The sequence below is a fragment of the Oratosquilla oratoria genome, chromosome 43 (genome assembly GCF_046742065.1).
Source record: "Oratosquilla oratoria isolate Oo_2021 chromosome 43, ASM4674206v1, whole genome shotgun sequence".
Classification (NCBI taxonomy): domain Eukaryota; kingdom Metazoa; phylum Arthropoda; class Malacostraca; order Stomatopoda; family Squillidae; genus Oratosquilla; species Oratosquilla oratoria.
Genome location: NC_134819.1, coordinates 15,721,584 through 15,735,787, shown reverse-complemented (window position 1 = coordinate 15,735,787; position 14,204 = coordinate 15,721,584). Strand labels below are relative to the sequence as shown.

Here is a 14,204-nt window from a genome sequence, read left to right as displayed (position 1 = left end):
AAATATACAACATAATAAGTTGCTCACTCAAAGAAGGAAAAATGCCAGAAGACTGGAAAATGTTTATATCATACCAGTTTATAAAGGAGGAAATAAAATTGACCCAACAAATTACAGACCAGTTTCCCTTACAAGCACAGTATTAAAATCTGTGAAAAAGTTGTAAAAAGTGGATGGATAAAATATCTGGAGGATAACATACTGAATCCAAGACAATTCGGATTTAGACAGGGAAGATCATGTACCACTAATTTGATTTGCTTTTACTCATGACTACTAGACATAATACAAGAAAGGGACAGATGGGCTGATTGCACTTTCCTAGATCTATCAAAAGCTTTTGACAAAAGTTCCTCACAAAAAACAATTAGGAAAACTGGAAACCATAGGAGGGATACAAGGTAAACTATTGAGATAGATGAAGGACTTTTTGCCTGGAAGAAAAAAGAGGTTGGTGCTCAGAGATAAGACTTCTACTTGGAAAGAGGTAATTAGTGGAGTCCCATAAGAATCGCTGCTGGCTCCAATAATGTTCACCATTTATGTAAATGACATGGACAAGGGAGTGGAATGTTACATGAGCTTCTTCACAGATGATGCAAAATTGTTAAAGAGAGTACTGAAACAGACTGTGACTCATTACAGAGAGATCTGAATTTGAACAGGGTTTGGGAATGGAGTTAAAAGTGGGAAGTGGAATTCAACATAAAAAAGATGTAGCATAAAGGAGTTTGGAAAAAATGAAAAAATGATATCAGGAAGATACAAAATTGGAGAATAAGAAGTAAAAGAGGGATCTGGAAAAGACCTGGGAGTGATCATTACAGAAGATATGTCCCCTGACAAACATATAAACAAAATTGTTGGCAAAACCTATAACTTAATGAGATAAATAAAAGTGGCTTTAACCTACTTGTATGAGGAAATGGTAAAGAAAATACTAGTTACATTGATAAGGCCTAAATTAGAGTATGCAGTAACACTATGGTCACCCAGTACAAAGAAGAATATAAGAAAAATTGAGAGAATCCAGGGAACAGCTACTAAGATGGCCCCAGAATTAACAAAACTCTCATATGAAGAAAGATTGTTAAAATTGGAGTTGCCAACTGTGGAACAGAAAAGAGGAAAAGGTGACTTGTTGACCATCTACAGAATTATGAAAGGCATGGAAGTCCTTGATAGAGAAGACTTACTAAATTGGGATAGGAGAAACACAAGAAGACATGGTATGAAGCATAAAATGGACAATTATAGAAGAGACCTGAAAAAGTATAACTTTCTCCACAGAGAGTATATGTATGGAACACATTAGATGAAAGAACAGTATATGCAAAAACAATACATCTCCTTCCCATAGAATTCAACTAGGTAAATACATTTAAACTCTTCCTCTCGTATGTTCCATGTCTTTACCCCATACAGTGCTGTTGACACAATCATCCCTTCACACAATCTCCTAGTATCCATTTCTCTCAGTCTGAAATCTAGCTCCACCTCCACTCCTCCCTTTGCCACCATATGGGACACCAAGTATCTAAAATTATCCACTTCCTCCAGCCTCTCTCCTTTAAGAATCACTTCCAGATTTCTGCCATCCTCTCCCCTTGTACATCTCATCACCTTACTTTTACCAACATCTTCAACTTTCTCTTCTTGCACACCTTCCCAAACTCCATCACTAACTTCCTATCCCCCCTCTGATCCTGCCACTAGCATAGTGCCATCAGTAAATAACAACTGGCTTACCTGCCACTTTTTTCCATTTTCTTTAACCATAACCAGCCCACTACCCTTGCATTTACCTCCCATACCACAACATCTGTGTACATATTGAACAGCCATGGTGATATAACACATCCCTGACAAAGTCCTACATTTACCTCGAACCACTTGATCTCTCCATTTCTAATTTTAAAACAGGCTCTACTACTCTCATAAAAACTTTTGACTACCCTTAACAGCTTTCCTCCTATCCCCTATATCTACAAATTTTCCCACAGTGCCTTCCCATCTACCCTGTCATAAGCCTTTTCCAAATCCATAAAGGACCCAAGAACATCCTCACCCCTAGCTAAATCTTTCTCACATATCTGTCTTACTACACATATTTGATCCATGCAACCCCTATCTTTCCTAAACCCACTCTGTTCATCACCCATTACTCCCTCTGATCCTCTTGTAATCCTCTCAATCAAAACTCTTCCATAAGCCTTCCCAACTACTCTCAACAAATTGATCCCTCAGAAATTAGTACTTTCACCTTTGCCCTCCTTTCCCTTGTAAAGCAGAACTATAGAGGCACTCTCCCACTTTACTCTCCTTTAAACAAACATTAAACTACCTCCCCAGCCAGTCCACCATTACTGTACCTCCCTTTTTCAGACACTCCACATGGCTCCCATCTATCCCAAGTGCCTTACCTGCTTTCATCATTGTAATAACTGCTTTCACCTCATCTTTTCTTATTTCTCCCCTATTTTCCTCATCCATCATGTCATTTTTATAGTGCCTCTCACTGCAACCACTGCTCATATATATATATATATGTGTGTGTGTGTGTATTTACCTAGTTGTATTTTACGGAAAGGGGAGCTATGCTCGTGGTGTCCCGTCTTTATATCTCATTTTATCTAAACTATTTTTAAATTCATGTATTGTTTTTGCACACACTACTTTCTCATCTAACTTGTTCCAAATGTCTATTACTCTATGAGGAAAGCTATTCTTTTTCAGATCTCTTCTATAGCTGTCTTTCTTGATTTTCTTTCCATGTCCTCTTGTATTTCTTTCATTCCATTCTATCAGATCCTTTCTATCAATAATTTCTATGCCTTTCATGATTCTGTAAATAGCTATCAAATCTCCTCTTCTTTGCTCTAGTGTCTGTAGTTCAAGTTTTGCTAGTCTCTCTTCATATAGTTTTGAGAGTGTTGGTGCCAATTTTGTGATTGCTCTTTGTATTCTTTCAAGTCTTTTTATACATTTTTTTGTACTTGGTGACCACATCGTTGCTGCATATTCCAATCTTGGTCTTATCAGAGTGATTAGAATTTTCTTCACCATTTCTTCATCCAGGTATGTAAATGCCACTTTGATTGCTCTTATTAAATTATATGTTTCTCCAAAAATCTTGTTTATATGTTTCTCAGGTGTCATATTATTCATAACAATGACTCCCAGGTCCTTCTCATTTTCTACTTTTTTTTATTCCTTTTTCTCCCAATTTATATGATCCTGTTATTCTGTTTTTGCTTTTTCCAAATTTCATTATACTACACTTTTTGATATTGAACTCCATCTCCCACTTCCTACTCCATTCCCATACTTTATTGAGATCACTCTTTAGTGACTCACAATCTTCTTCCGTGTTCATTTTTTTTAACAGTTTTGCGTCATCTTCAAAGAAGCTCATGTAACTTTCAATTTCTTTATCCATATCATTAATATATACAGCAAACATTATTGGGGCCAAAACTGTTCCTTGGGGAACACCGTTTATTACTTCATCCCAATTAGAGTGTTTGTCTCTTATCACTACTCTCATTTTTCTTTCTTGCAAAAAGTCTTCCATCCATTTAAGCAGTTTGCCCTGTATTCCTCCTTCAGTTTCTAATTTCTTAAGTAACTTCTTATGTGGTACTTTGTCAAAAGCTTCTTTTAGGTCTAGAAATGCACAGTCCGCCCATCCATCTCTTTCTTGTATTATATCTATTAGCCTTGAATAGAAACATATTAAATTGGTGATGCATGATCGTCCTTGTCTGAATCCAAACTGCCTTGGATTTAGTACGTTGTTTTTTTTTTCTAAATACTTTACCCATCTACTTTTGATAATTCTTTCACAAATTTTTGCTATTGTACTTGTTAGAGAGACTGGTCTATAGTTGGTAGGGTCCTCTTTATTTCCTCCTTTGTATATAGGTACTATATTTGCTCTTTTCCAATATTTTGGAACTTTTCCTTCTTTCAAGGAACTGTTTATTATGCTTTGTATTTTGTCTGCCAGTTCATTCTTGCATTCTTTCAAAATCCAGTTTGCTATTTCATCTGGTCCATGCGATTTTCTGACATCAAGATTGCTCAAGTGTTTCATTATTTCGTTCTTTGTTACTTCTATTTCTTTCATAGGAGGGACTTTCTCTTCCCATTCGATCTCTCCAGGTTGTATGTTCTCCCTTGTAAACACTGATTTAATATGCTTGTTCATAATTTCTGCCATTGCTATTTCCTCTGTGTATTCAACTCCTCCTTGTCGTAATTTTTCTAATTCTTGTTTGTTTTTCAGTTTGTTGTTTACAAATCTGTAAAATAGTTTAGGTTGATCTTTACATTTTTCTATGACATCTTTTTCATATTTTCTTTTTTCGTCTCTGCACACTTGTACATATTCATTTCTATAACTAGTATATATTTTCCATTTTTCAGGTCTTGTATTTCTTCCATTTGGTCCCAGCTTTATCTCTTTTGTCTTTTAACTCCTTACAACTTTTGTTGTACCAGCACTTTACATATTCTTTTTTTTGTTTTTGTCTTGGGACATACTTTTCCACATTTATAATTTTTTGTCAAAATATTCCATTTCTCTTCTACTGTTGTATCTTCTTTGTGTATTCTTTTCCCAGTTTTCATTTTGAAAGAATTCTCTTATTTTATCAAAATTTGTTTTTTCATACATCAATCTTCCTTTTCTATATTGTTCATTTCTTTTCATGTATTTTTCCTCATTTAGTTCTAGTTCTGTCAATATGTAGTCACTTTTACTTCTTGGTGCCTGGTATTCTATCTTTTCCACTATTTCAGGTTCTGATGTGATTATTAGGTCTAGTCTCAATGGTTCTTCATTTCTATACCTAGTGTTCTCTTGAATCCATTGTGCCATTGTGTGGTCAATAATCATCTCAAGTAGAACATTTCCCCATGAGGCTTCTCCACCCTTTACTGTCATCTCTTCCCAGCAGACTTCTTTGCAATTAAAGTCGCCCATCATAACTATTCTTCCTCCATCTTCCATTATCTTGTTTAATGTTATTCTTGTGTCTTCCAACATACTTTTATGTTCGTTCCCTTCCCACAAGGCTGTTTTTGGGGGCACGTAGTTTATTACATAATTTCTGCTCATATCTCTGTCTTCTACTTCTATCATAATCATCTCTACTCTATTCTTTCCATATGTGACACTCTTCACGTTTATATCCTTCTTAGTCAGGAACACAACTCCACCCCCTGTTTCTAATCCAATAATTATATGCATTGTGTCCCATGCTGTTGGGTGGTAGTGGACCTTTTAATTTTGTCTCTACAATTCCCACTATGTCCGGTTGTTTTTCCTTCAGATACTCATTCAGTTCATTCAGTCCTGTTATTAATGCATCTATATTTGTGTAGGACACTCTTAACTTTCTGTTATTTCCATTGTATTCTCTGTTTCTTTTTTGTTTCTCTCTGTTATGGTCCATTTCCTCACTTTCATATTCACTACTCTCCAATAGAATTCTTCTTTTTCTGACTCTGTTCTGTTCTCGTTTTTTTCTTTAGCTTCTTGCCTTTTCATTTTTTTCTTCCTCTCTTTCCTCTTTATTCATTTCTCTTTTTATCCATACCTTTTTATGTTGTTCACTTGCTGTTAGCTTCCCTGTTTTTGCTAAGATATTCTCTGCTGTTGTTTGTGACCTGAATTTAATTTTAATTGTAATTGGTCTGGTCTTATCTGTACTATATTTTCCGAGTCTAAACATCTCTTCAATTTGTTTCATGATTTCAGGTTCATCTTCCTGAACTAATTCTAGTAAACTGTTTACTTTTTCTTTTTCCTCTTTAATTCTTGTGGTTCTATTTTGGTTAAATTTCTCTTCCATTCCTAATATAATTATACATTTCTTTTTGTCTGCTAAGTCTCTTACTATATTCTCCTTCTGTCTCATCACTTTAATAACTGAGTCTTCAGTTTGTTCTTTCATTTGTTGCTTAATTATGTCAGTAAATGCAACTTTACTGTTTTCTTGGATTTTTTTTTCCAGCCCTGTGCTTCCTTTGCTATGGCCTCTTTATTGTCTTTATTATTCCTCTTTAATTCCTCATTCTCTTCTTTAACTTCTTTTAACTGTCTTTTTAATTCTTCTATTTCTAATGTTAAGCTTTTGTTCACCTCTAGTTCTTCCAATCTTTCAACTCTGCGCAATCTTGGCTACGTTACCGAACCTATTTTCCCAATGCTCGGTCATTTTATCAAGTTTTTCCTCTAGTCTTGCCAATTGGGGGAGGTTGGTATCCCCCTCACCCTCTTTAAATCCCTGGAAACTATTATCATCACCTTCCACTGTGCTGCTGTTATCTATATTTCTAATCTTTACATTTTTGTTGATCCCGTCATCACCGAAATCATCGTCATCATCGGTCCGTCTTTTGTTTACAAGACGCCTGGCCTCCTGGGCCACCCCCTCTTCCTCATTTCCTTCCATTTCCCTCAATAATCCCTCCCCTTCTTTTTTATCACTTTCCCACTACATCACAAGCTTTCCCCTTCCCTATAAATACAATAAGGTACTTCCTTGACGTTGAGATCCACGTAGATTTCGCTTTTTCTTCGAAATTCCAAATCTCGCCGTCCATCCGACGAAAGTGTGTGTGTATGTGTGTGTGTGAATACATAAAATTGATAAGCAGATTTTAGCCCCAGTCCAGAGACTAGAGGATCAGCATCTCAAGGCTGCTCTTTTGGGTTGGGGGAAGTAAGGTTATTAATGGGCTTTGTCATTATATTTAGTATTAGAATTTATAAATATTTGCTTCTCTCATTGAACAGCTGTATGCCAGACCATTCGGAATCCTGTGACAGAGGAGATTTTATTACAATTCATCAACACTCAGCGATTTAGAAAGCAAGACAGAGATCTTATGCCTCCACCTCCACAAAATAAGAAACCACGTTTAGCCTAGAAAAAATATGAATGTTTTTATATGGACTTTTAGTGTATGGCCTGTTGTTTCTGAGGGATCTGCCATACAGCAGAAGTAAGAACAACAGGAATAATACTAAGGGAGAATGCACTGTATAATTAAATAAAGGAACAAATAGTTTTTAGTGTCTTTTTATTCCAATAAAGTCCTCAAAGTATCATTATTATAATTTTTGTGACATTGGACTGCTTTAGAAATAATCATACAAAGATAATTATCTCTATGAGCTTGCTGAAAGCAGTAATATATTGTAATCTCTCATATGAATTTGTATGCAGTTGGAGATAAAAAGTTTGACATGAGGTGGATGTGTGCTTTGGCCAGCCACCGCCATATGAAGGATTTGGTTTGATGTTAAGATTGAGCTACATTAGGGTTGTGTGATGTCACCATGGTTGTTACATATATATGGCTTTGCATTGAACATACTAGACAATGATGTAACTACCTACAAGGCATATGTAAACATTGCTCAGCCCTTGTGATACACCATTTACCTAGTTGTATCTTATGGGAAAGGGAGCTATGCTCATGGTGTCCCATCTCTGTATCTTGCAGTATCTAAATTGTTCTTAAATTTGTGTATGGTTTTTGCACACACTATCATTTCATCCAGTTTGTTCCATACATCCACCACTCTGTGGGGAAAGCTGTTATTTTTTAGGTGTACTATAACTGTCCTTTTGAGTTTCTTTCCATGTCCTATACTTCTCATATCACATTTTAGTAGGTCTTTTCTATCAAGGACTTCCATACCTCTCATGATTCTATAGATGGTCAACAAATCTCCTCTTTCTCTTCTTTGTTCCTGGGTCTGTAATTCTAGTTTTGACAGTCTTTCCTTGTATGACAGTTCTGAAAGTGTGTGGGCCATCTTTGTACCTTTGGATTCTTTCAAATTTCCTTTTTTTTTTTTTTTTTTTTTTTTTTTACTAGGTGGCCATAGCGTCGCTGCATGCTCCAGTCTTAGTCTTATCAGTGTGACTAGTATTTTCTCCACCATTTCTTCATCCAAGTAAACAAATGCCACTTACATTGACCTCAGCAAGTAGTAGGTTTCTCCGACAATTTTGTTAATCTGTTTATCAGGGGACATGTCCTTTGTGATGATTACTCCCTGGTCTTTTCCAAATCCCACTTTCTTTACATTGTTTTCATCAATTTTATATTGTCCTGATATCCTGTTTTTACTTTTTCAAAATTCCATAATACTACATTTCTTGATGCTGAAGTCCACTTCCCACTTCTGACTCCATTCCCAAATTCTGTTCAGATCTCTTTGCAGCAATTTACAATCTATTTCAGTGCTCACTTTTCTCGACAGTTTTGTGTCATCAGCCAAGAAGCTCATGTAATATTTCACACCCTCATCCATATTCACATAAATAGCAAACAATGTTGGAGCCAGTACTAATCCCTGTGGAACTCCACTAATCACCTCTTCCCAAGTAGAACCCTTATCTCTAAGCACTACTCTCATTTTTCTTCCATGCAGGAAACCATCCATTCCAGTAGTTTACTTTGTACCCCTCATGTGGTTTTTAGTTTTCCTAATAGTTTTCTATGTGGCACTTTATCAAAAGCTTTGTGTAGCTCTAGGAAAGCACAATCAGCCCATCTGTCCCTTTCCTGTATTATATATAATAGTCTTGAGTAAAACCAGATCAGATTTGTAATACAGGATCTTCCCTGTCTGAATCCAAACTGTCTTAGGTTTAGTATATTATTATCTTTCAGATGTTTTGTCCATCTGTTTTTGATAACCTTTTCAAAAATTTTGGCTACAGTACTTGTAAGGGAAACCAGTCTGTAATTTGTTGGGTCTTCCTTGTTGGCCTTTTTCCATTCTTCTGGTATTTTTCCTTCCTTAAGCAAACTACTTGTTATATTGTATATTTTGCCTACCAGGTCTTCTTTACACGCCTTTAATATCCAGTTTGCAATTCCATCTGGGCCGTGCAATTTCCTGACATCAAGGCTTGTTATTTGAGCGTAACACTCCTGCCTTGCTGATGTAGCTTCAGCAGGAGTGCTAGGATGGAGGTCAGTAGGCGTACATTGTCGCTGGGCTGTGTCGTTTCTAAGCTGCCTAGCAGAGACTGTGAATCCAGCTCGAGATATTAGAGCATGCTCTAATGCTCCTTGGACCGCTATGGCCTCAGCTTGGAGAGTGGACACATGATCAGATACTCTCCTGCCGAAGGTCAAACCATCCGTCACGAAGGCAGCCCCCGCACTACGAGGCCTGTTGGGGTCTACGGAGCCATCCGTATAATAGACCGCCATTCCAGGTTCCGACAGTGCGCAGATGCCTTGTAGGGCCTGCGCTCGTACTCTTTCCTGATCACATAACTTCTTCTTACTGGGAAGCTTTGACAACGAAGGTTGCAGGTATCGACAGCCATGGTGGTAGGGGCTTGAACTCTGGATGTGGAGAGTCCCTACCCTTCTTAAGGAGAACGCTGGTGAGCCTGAAGGAGTCCACAAGCCCAGCCGCCTGAGATAGCCAGGTACCGGAGTGGATAAGAGTATCCACCCGTCCCAGAGCTATCACAAGGGTCTGACTCAGCTCATTTATCCTGGGGCTCTGGACTATCTTGGCAAGAATGTCGACCTCCAGCCTTCTGACCCGTGATGTTAATGAAGGCAATGAAGCCCCCATCTGGAGGTTAACGATCTTAGTCCAAGGTTGAGTTCCCAGGATAATCCTTGCTGCGGCATTTTGGCAAGGCTCCAGGTCTTCAAGCTTGGCAGTCGCCACATTTATGAGAGCTGGGGCAGCGTAGTCCATCAAGCTGCGGACTGCTTGCACATAGAATGTGCGAAGGACCTGATGCGTGGCACCAAGTGCCTTCCCCGTCATTGCTCTCAAAACTGTGGTTCTTGTCTTCAGTCTCTCCTTGAAATAGGCTAGTTCCTTCTGAAAGTTGAGCCTCCCATCAATCTAGACCCCAGGTACTAAAACTGGTGAACCCAGTTCAGCCTAAGGTCCTGGATGGTGAGGTGCTCCCCTTCTTTCCAGAGTCCTAGTGCCATGGCCTTCGATTTTGTAGGGAAGATCTTTAACCCTAACCTGCAACATTCGGTCGCCACAGTGATTAAGCAACGCTGAGCCCTGCTGAAGCACCGCCATTTCCCAGTAATTATGAGTGCAATATCATCTGCATAGCAGATGACCTTGCACCCATGTGGTAGAGGTAGTTCCAGAATGTTGGAGACGAGCACATTGAACAGAGTGGGGCTGAGGACCCCCCCCCCCCTGTGGAATGCCATTCTCCAGTATTCTGGCCTCTGATATGTGACCCTGAAATCTTACTTTCGCAAACCGGTGACTGAGATAGTCAGCAATCCAAGAAAGCAGCTTGCCTTTTACGCCCTTGCGAGCAAGGGTGTCTAATATCACAAGTGGACTGGCCAGCTCAAACGCCTATTCCAAATCCAAAAAGACCACGATGGACGGTGTGCCACTGACAGCATTGAGGAGTGTTGCTATACTGTTTGCTGTGCCAGTTGCCTTGCAATAAGCATATATATGCTCATGCATTGGGCCCAGTTTCCACAGCAGCCTGTTTAGCACCATCCTCTCCTCCTGAAGCGTAAAGCTAGCGTCAGTATCATCCGACCGACTCACCATGTCCTCAACACTATGGCGCCTCACTCCTTGGAGGTCCTGCAGTGTGTCTTGAACACACTGCGGGAGTGAGGTGCTGCTGGAGCGAGAGACAAACTCCTGCACCAGCCGCTGCGCCTCAGCATCAGGGGCATCATGAGTGCGTCGCGGTTGAGTCCTGCCAATAGCTTTACGGAGCTTGGACCACACCTCTGCTAGGTAGGTGTGAGCGTTAAAGCCCTCACACCATTCAAGAAATTTAGCTCTTCTGGCATCTGCAGCTATGACGTGAACGTCATGAACTGCAGCGCGCAAGTTGGCCAAATTGGTCTGAGTTCGGCGCCGTCGGAAAACACGCCTAAGCATGTTCACCCGATGGTTGGCCTCTCTCACCTCGGGGGTATAATACCAGCTGTTCTTATGTTCTCTGGGGGACTGGCGAGTCTTTGGGATGGCTCTGTTGGCAGCCACCTGAAGGGCTGCAGAAAAGTCAGCTTCTAACGTTTCCACGTCCTGTGGTGGAACGTAGGACGCTGCCCATTCTTCAACAGACCTCTCAAAGACTGGTCAGTTTGCTAAAGCTGTCTTCCACCTGTGAACAAGTAATACAGCTAGTATGGGTGGTGCATCCCGTATGTGCACAGAGACACCGAAGTGATCGCTAGTGACAATAGGATGCACCTCCCAGGTTACCCTAGGGAGGAGAGTGGCCGTCGCCAAGGTCAGATCAAGTCGTCCACCTTGCACGTGCGTCGGATTACCATCATTCAACAAAGCAACGTAAGGGCATTCATCTAATACATAACTTAAGTGGCGCCCAGCGACATTAAACCCTTGGGGCGACATCAAGATATTATGATGGGGATTGAAGTCCCCTCCTATGATGAGGAGCCTGTCCACAGCAAGAACACACACTTCTCCAAGGTCCAGTTCCGCTCTGTGGCCCCTGTACATGTTAAAGATGGTGTACGTTTCGTGGGCTCGATGGAGTCGAATCCCAAGAACTTCTACACCATCTCCACATGATACAGGGTCCACGATTTCACTGCAGGGGTGCGGGTTTGGAGGTTGGCGTGGATTTGGGTGCGCTAACTTTCTTGGGAGCTGGTTGTGTCTTTGTGGGAGCTTGTTTAAGTGATGGAAATTGCTCCTGATTGTTCATATCAGGAGCGCTAGGTGTAGGTGGATGTGGTCCTGTGGTGGGAGAGTGCTTCCTGCTGCCCCATACAATTGTTCCTGGAGGGGCAGGTATGAAGTCCTGTTGCTTCTCTGTCCTCTCCTTATAGGCAATGGCCTAAACTTTACGCACTGCGCATGAGGTATTCCAGGCGTGGTGCTTTTTGCTGCAATTGGGGCACTTGGCAACAGTCTCAGTGCCAGCCTTGAACTTGTTAAGACAAGTTTCAGTGGCATGAGGCCTGCTGGAAATGCCGCACTTGGGTAGTTTCGAAGTACACCTCGCCTGGTGAAGACCATAGCGCTGACACCTGAAGCAACGAAGAGGATCAGGGATGTACGTTCGTACATCATACCTGCCATACCATCCCAGGTCGATTGAGTCAAAGGGTTCGCCTTTAATCGTAATCAACACCTGGCGTGTGGGCGTCTTATCCCATCGGCGTATTCTCGTGGCCGCAATTACCCGACTGTGGTCTTCGATGGCCTCAATCATGTAGCCGGTCGGGTAATTGTGTACCACGAGTCTATGCTTTTTGTCTTCCGGGTTAAGACGCTCCAGGATCACAGGCTTGCCATCAAGCGATTTGATCCCGTCCAGCTCCTCGACAAGTTCATAGGTGCTTGGTAATAAAAGCACGTTACCATCGCCAAGGGGCCGGAGGGACAGAAGCTTGCCACGGAGGGGGCCCTTCTCTAGAGCTCTTGGCACCTCAAAGGCCGTGTCATACCCCGCCGAGGGTACGACCTTAAAGGTGGAGAGCTTGCCACCTTTGCCACTAGCAGGGGCCACCACGACAGCAGCTTCATCATCTGATGGAGGCGCTGATCCCGGAGCGCATCGACGCATTTTCGGCACGCCAATGACAGTGACAGTAGCCGCCTTGGCGGCACTGATAGCGAGAGGAAACACGGAGTACGAATATAGCGGTATTCAGAAAAAAAAAAAAAAAAACGTAAATCTAAGGGGTCGGGGGAGCGCGGTCGTTTACTAACGCGTTGGTGCTATATCGAAAACTGTCTACCTCGCAAGCAGTAAAACAAATACGAGGTCCGAGTGCACCTAGAGCGTGCGAGACCGGGCTTATCTTGACGTAGGGTTCCCACCTCTCCCGCCGTAAAGGCAATTTTTGACAGAACCGCAAGGGCTATGCCGATCGTGCAGGAGAGTTATGCTGGGCATAATCCTGCCAGAGCGAGATTCCACAGGAAGGGGGCATTGTCTCGGGTAGCAGTACTTTCCGATTTCAATGGTTTGTAGCACGTCAAACAGAGCTAGTATCTAGGGTGAGTGACGGCATACAGGGCGTAAACAGCGTGAGGAGCGATCCAGCGTGGATGCTCTCATTACAGAATCTATCTAATCTCGGTTCTGTTCTGTTTGATTTGGGAGTTAAGCTCCCACGGGCTTTGAGTGTGAGCCCGTTTGGAGGGTGATTTGACTTATGAGTGTGTGTGGGTTTAACCACACACACTCATACATTCACAAGATGTGCATACGTATATGATATACGTATGCACATCTCGGTGAATGCACCCTTCCTAACATAACTGTGTATTCAGTGGATAGTGTAGTTGTAGCAATTTGTGTAGTAAATTTTTAAGAGGGGGGGGGTTCAATGTACGAGTGTGTGTGGCTTTGGCCACGCCCACTCACACATTTTACCGGATGTGCATACCTATGTGAAATATGTATGCACATCCCGGCGAATTCACCCTTGAACTCCCAGGATATTCCTTGCTGCGGCATTTTGGCAAGGCTCTTCAAGCTTGGCAGTCGCCACATTTATGAGAGCTGAGGCAGCGTAGTCCACCAGACTACGGACTGCTTGCACATAGAATGTGCGAAGGACCTGATGCGTGGCACCAAGTGCCTTCCCCGTCATTGCTCTCATAACTGTGGTTCTTGTCTTCAGTCTCTCCTTGAGATAGGCTAGTTCCTTCTGAAAGTTGAGCCTCCCATCAACCCAGACCCCCAGGTAGTGAAACTGGTGAACCCAGTCCAGCCTAAGGTCCTGGATGGTGAGGTGCTCCCCTTCTTTCCAGAGTCCTAGTGCCATGGCCTTCGATTTTTTTAGGGGAGATCTTTAACCCTAACCTGCAACACTCCGTCGCCACAGTGATTAAGCAACGCTGAGCCCTGCTGAAGCACCGCCATTTCCCAGTAATTATGAGTGCAATATCATCTGCATAGCAGATGACCTTGCACCCATTGGGTAGAAGTAGTTCCAGAATGTTGGAGACGAGCACATTGAACAGAGTGGGGCTGAGGACCCCCCCCCCCCCTGTGGAATGCCATTCTCCAGCATTCTGGCCTCTGATATGTGACCCTGAAATCTTACTTTCGCAGACCGGTGACTGAGATAGTCAGCAATCCAAGAAAGCAGCTTGCCTTTTACACCCTTGCGAGCAAGGGTGTCTAATATCACAAGTGGACTGGCCAGCTCAAACGCCTTTT

At 41.7% G+C, this 14,204-nt stretch overlaps 1 protein-coding gene across 1 annotated transcript in view; it reads left to right on the top strand.

The window, feature by feature from the left end:
* LOC143021995 (mRNA-capping enzyme-like) overlaps positions 1–7,080 on the top strand; it is a 196,646-nt gene extending 189,566 nt beyond the window's left edge. The window contains 1 exon segment of the mRNA XM_076179926.1: positions 6,806–7,080. Coding sequence (XP_076036041.1) covers positions 6,806–6,939 — 134 coding nt within the window. The 3' untranslated portion in view covers positions 6,940–7,080.
* The last annotated feature ends 7,124 nt before the right edge of the window (positions 7,081–14,204 follow it).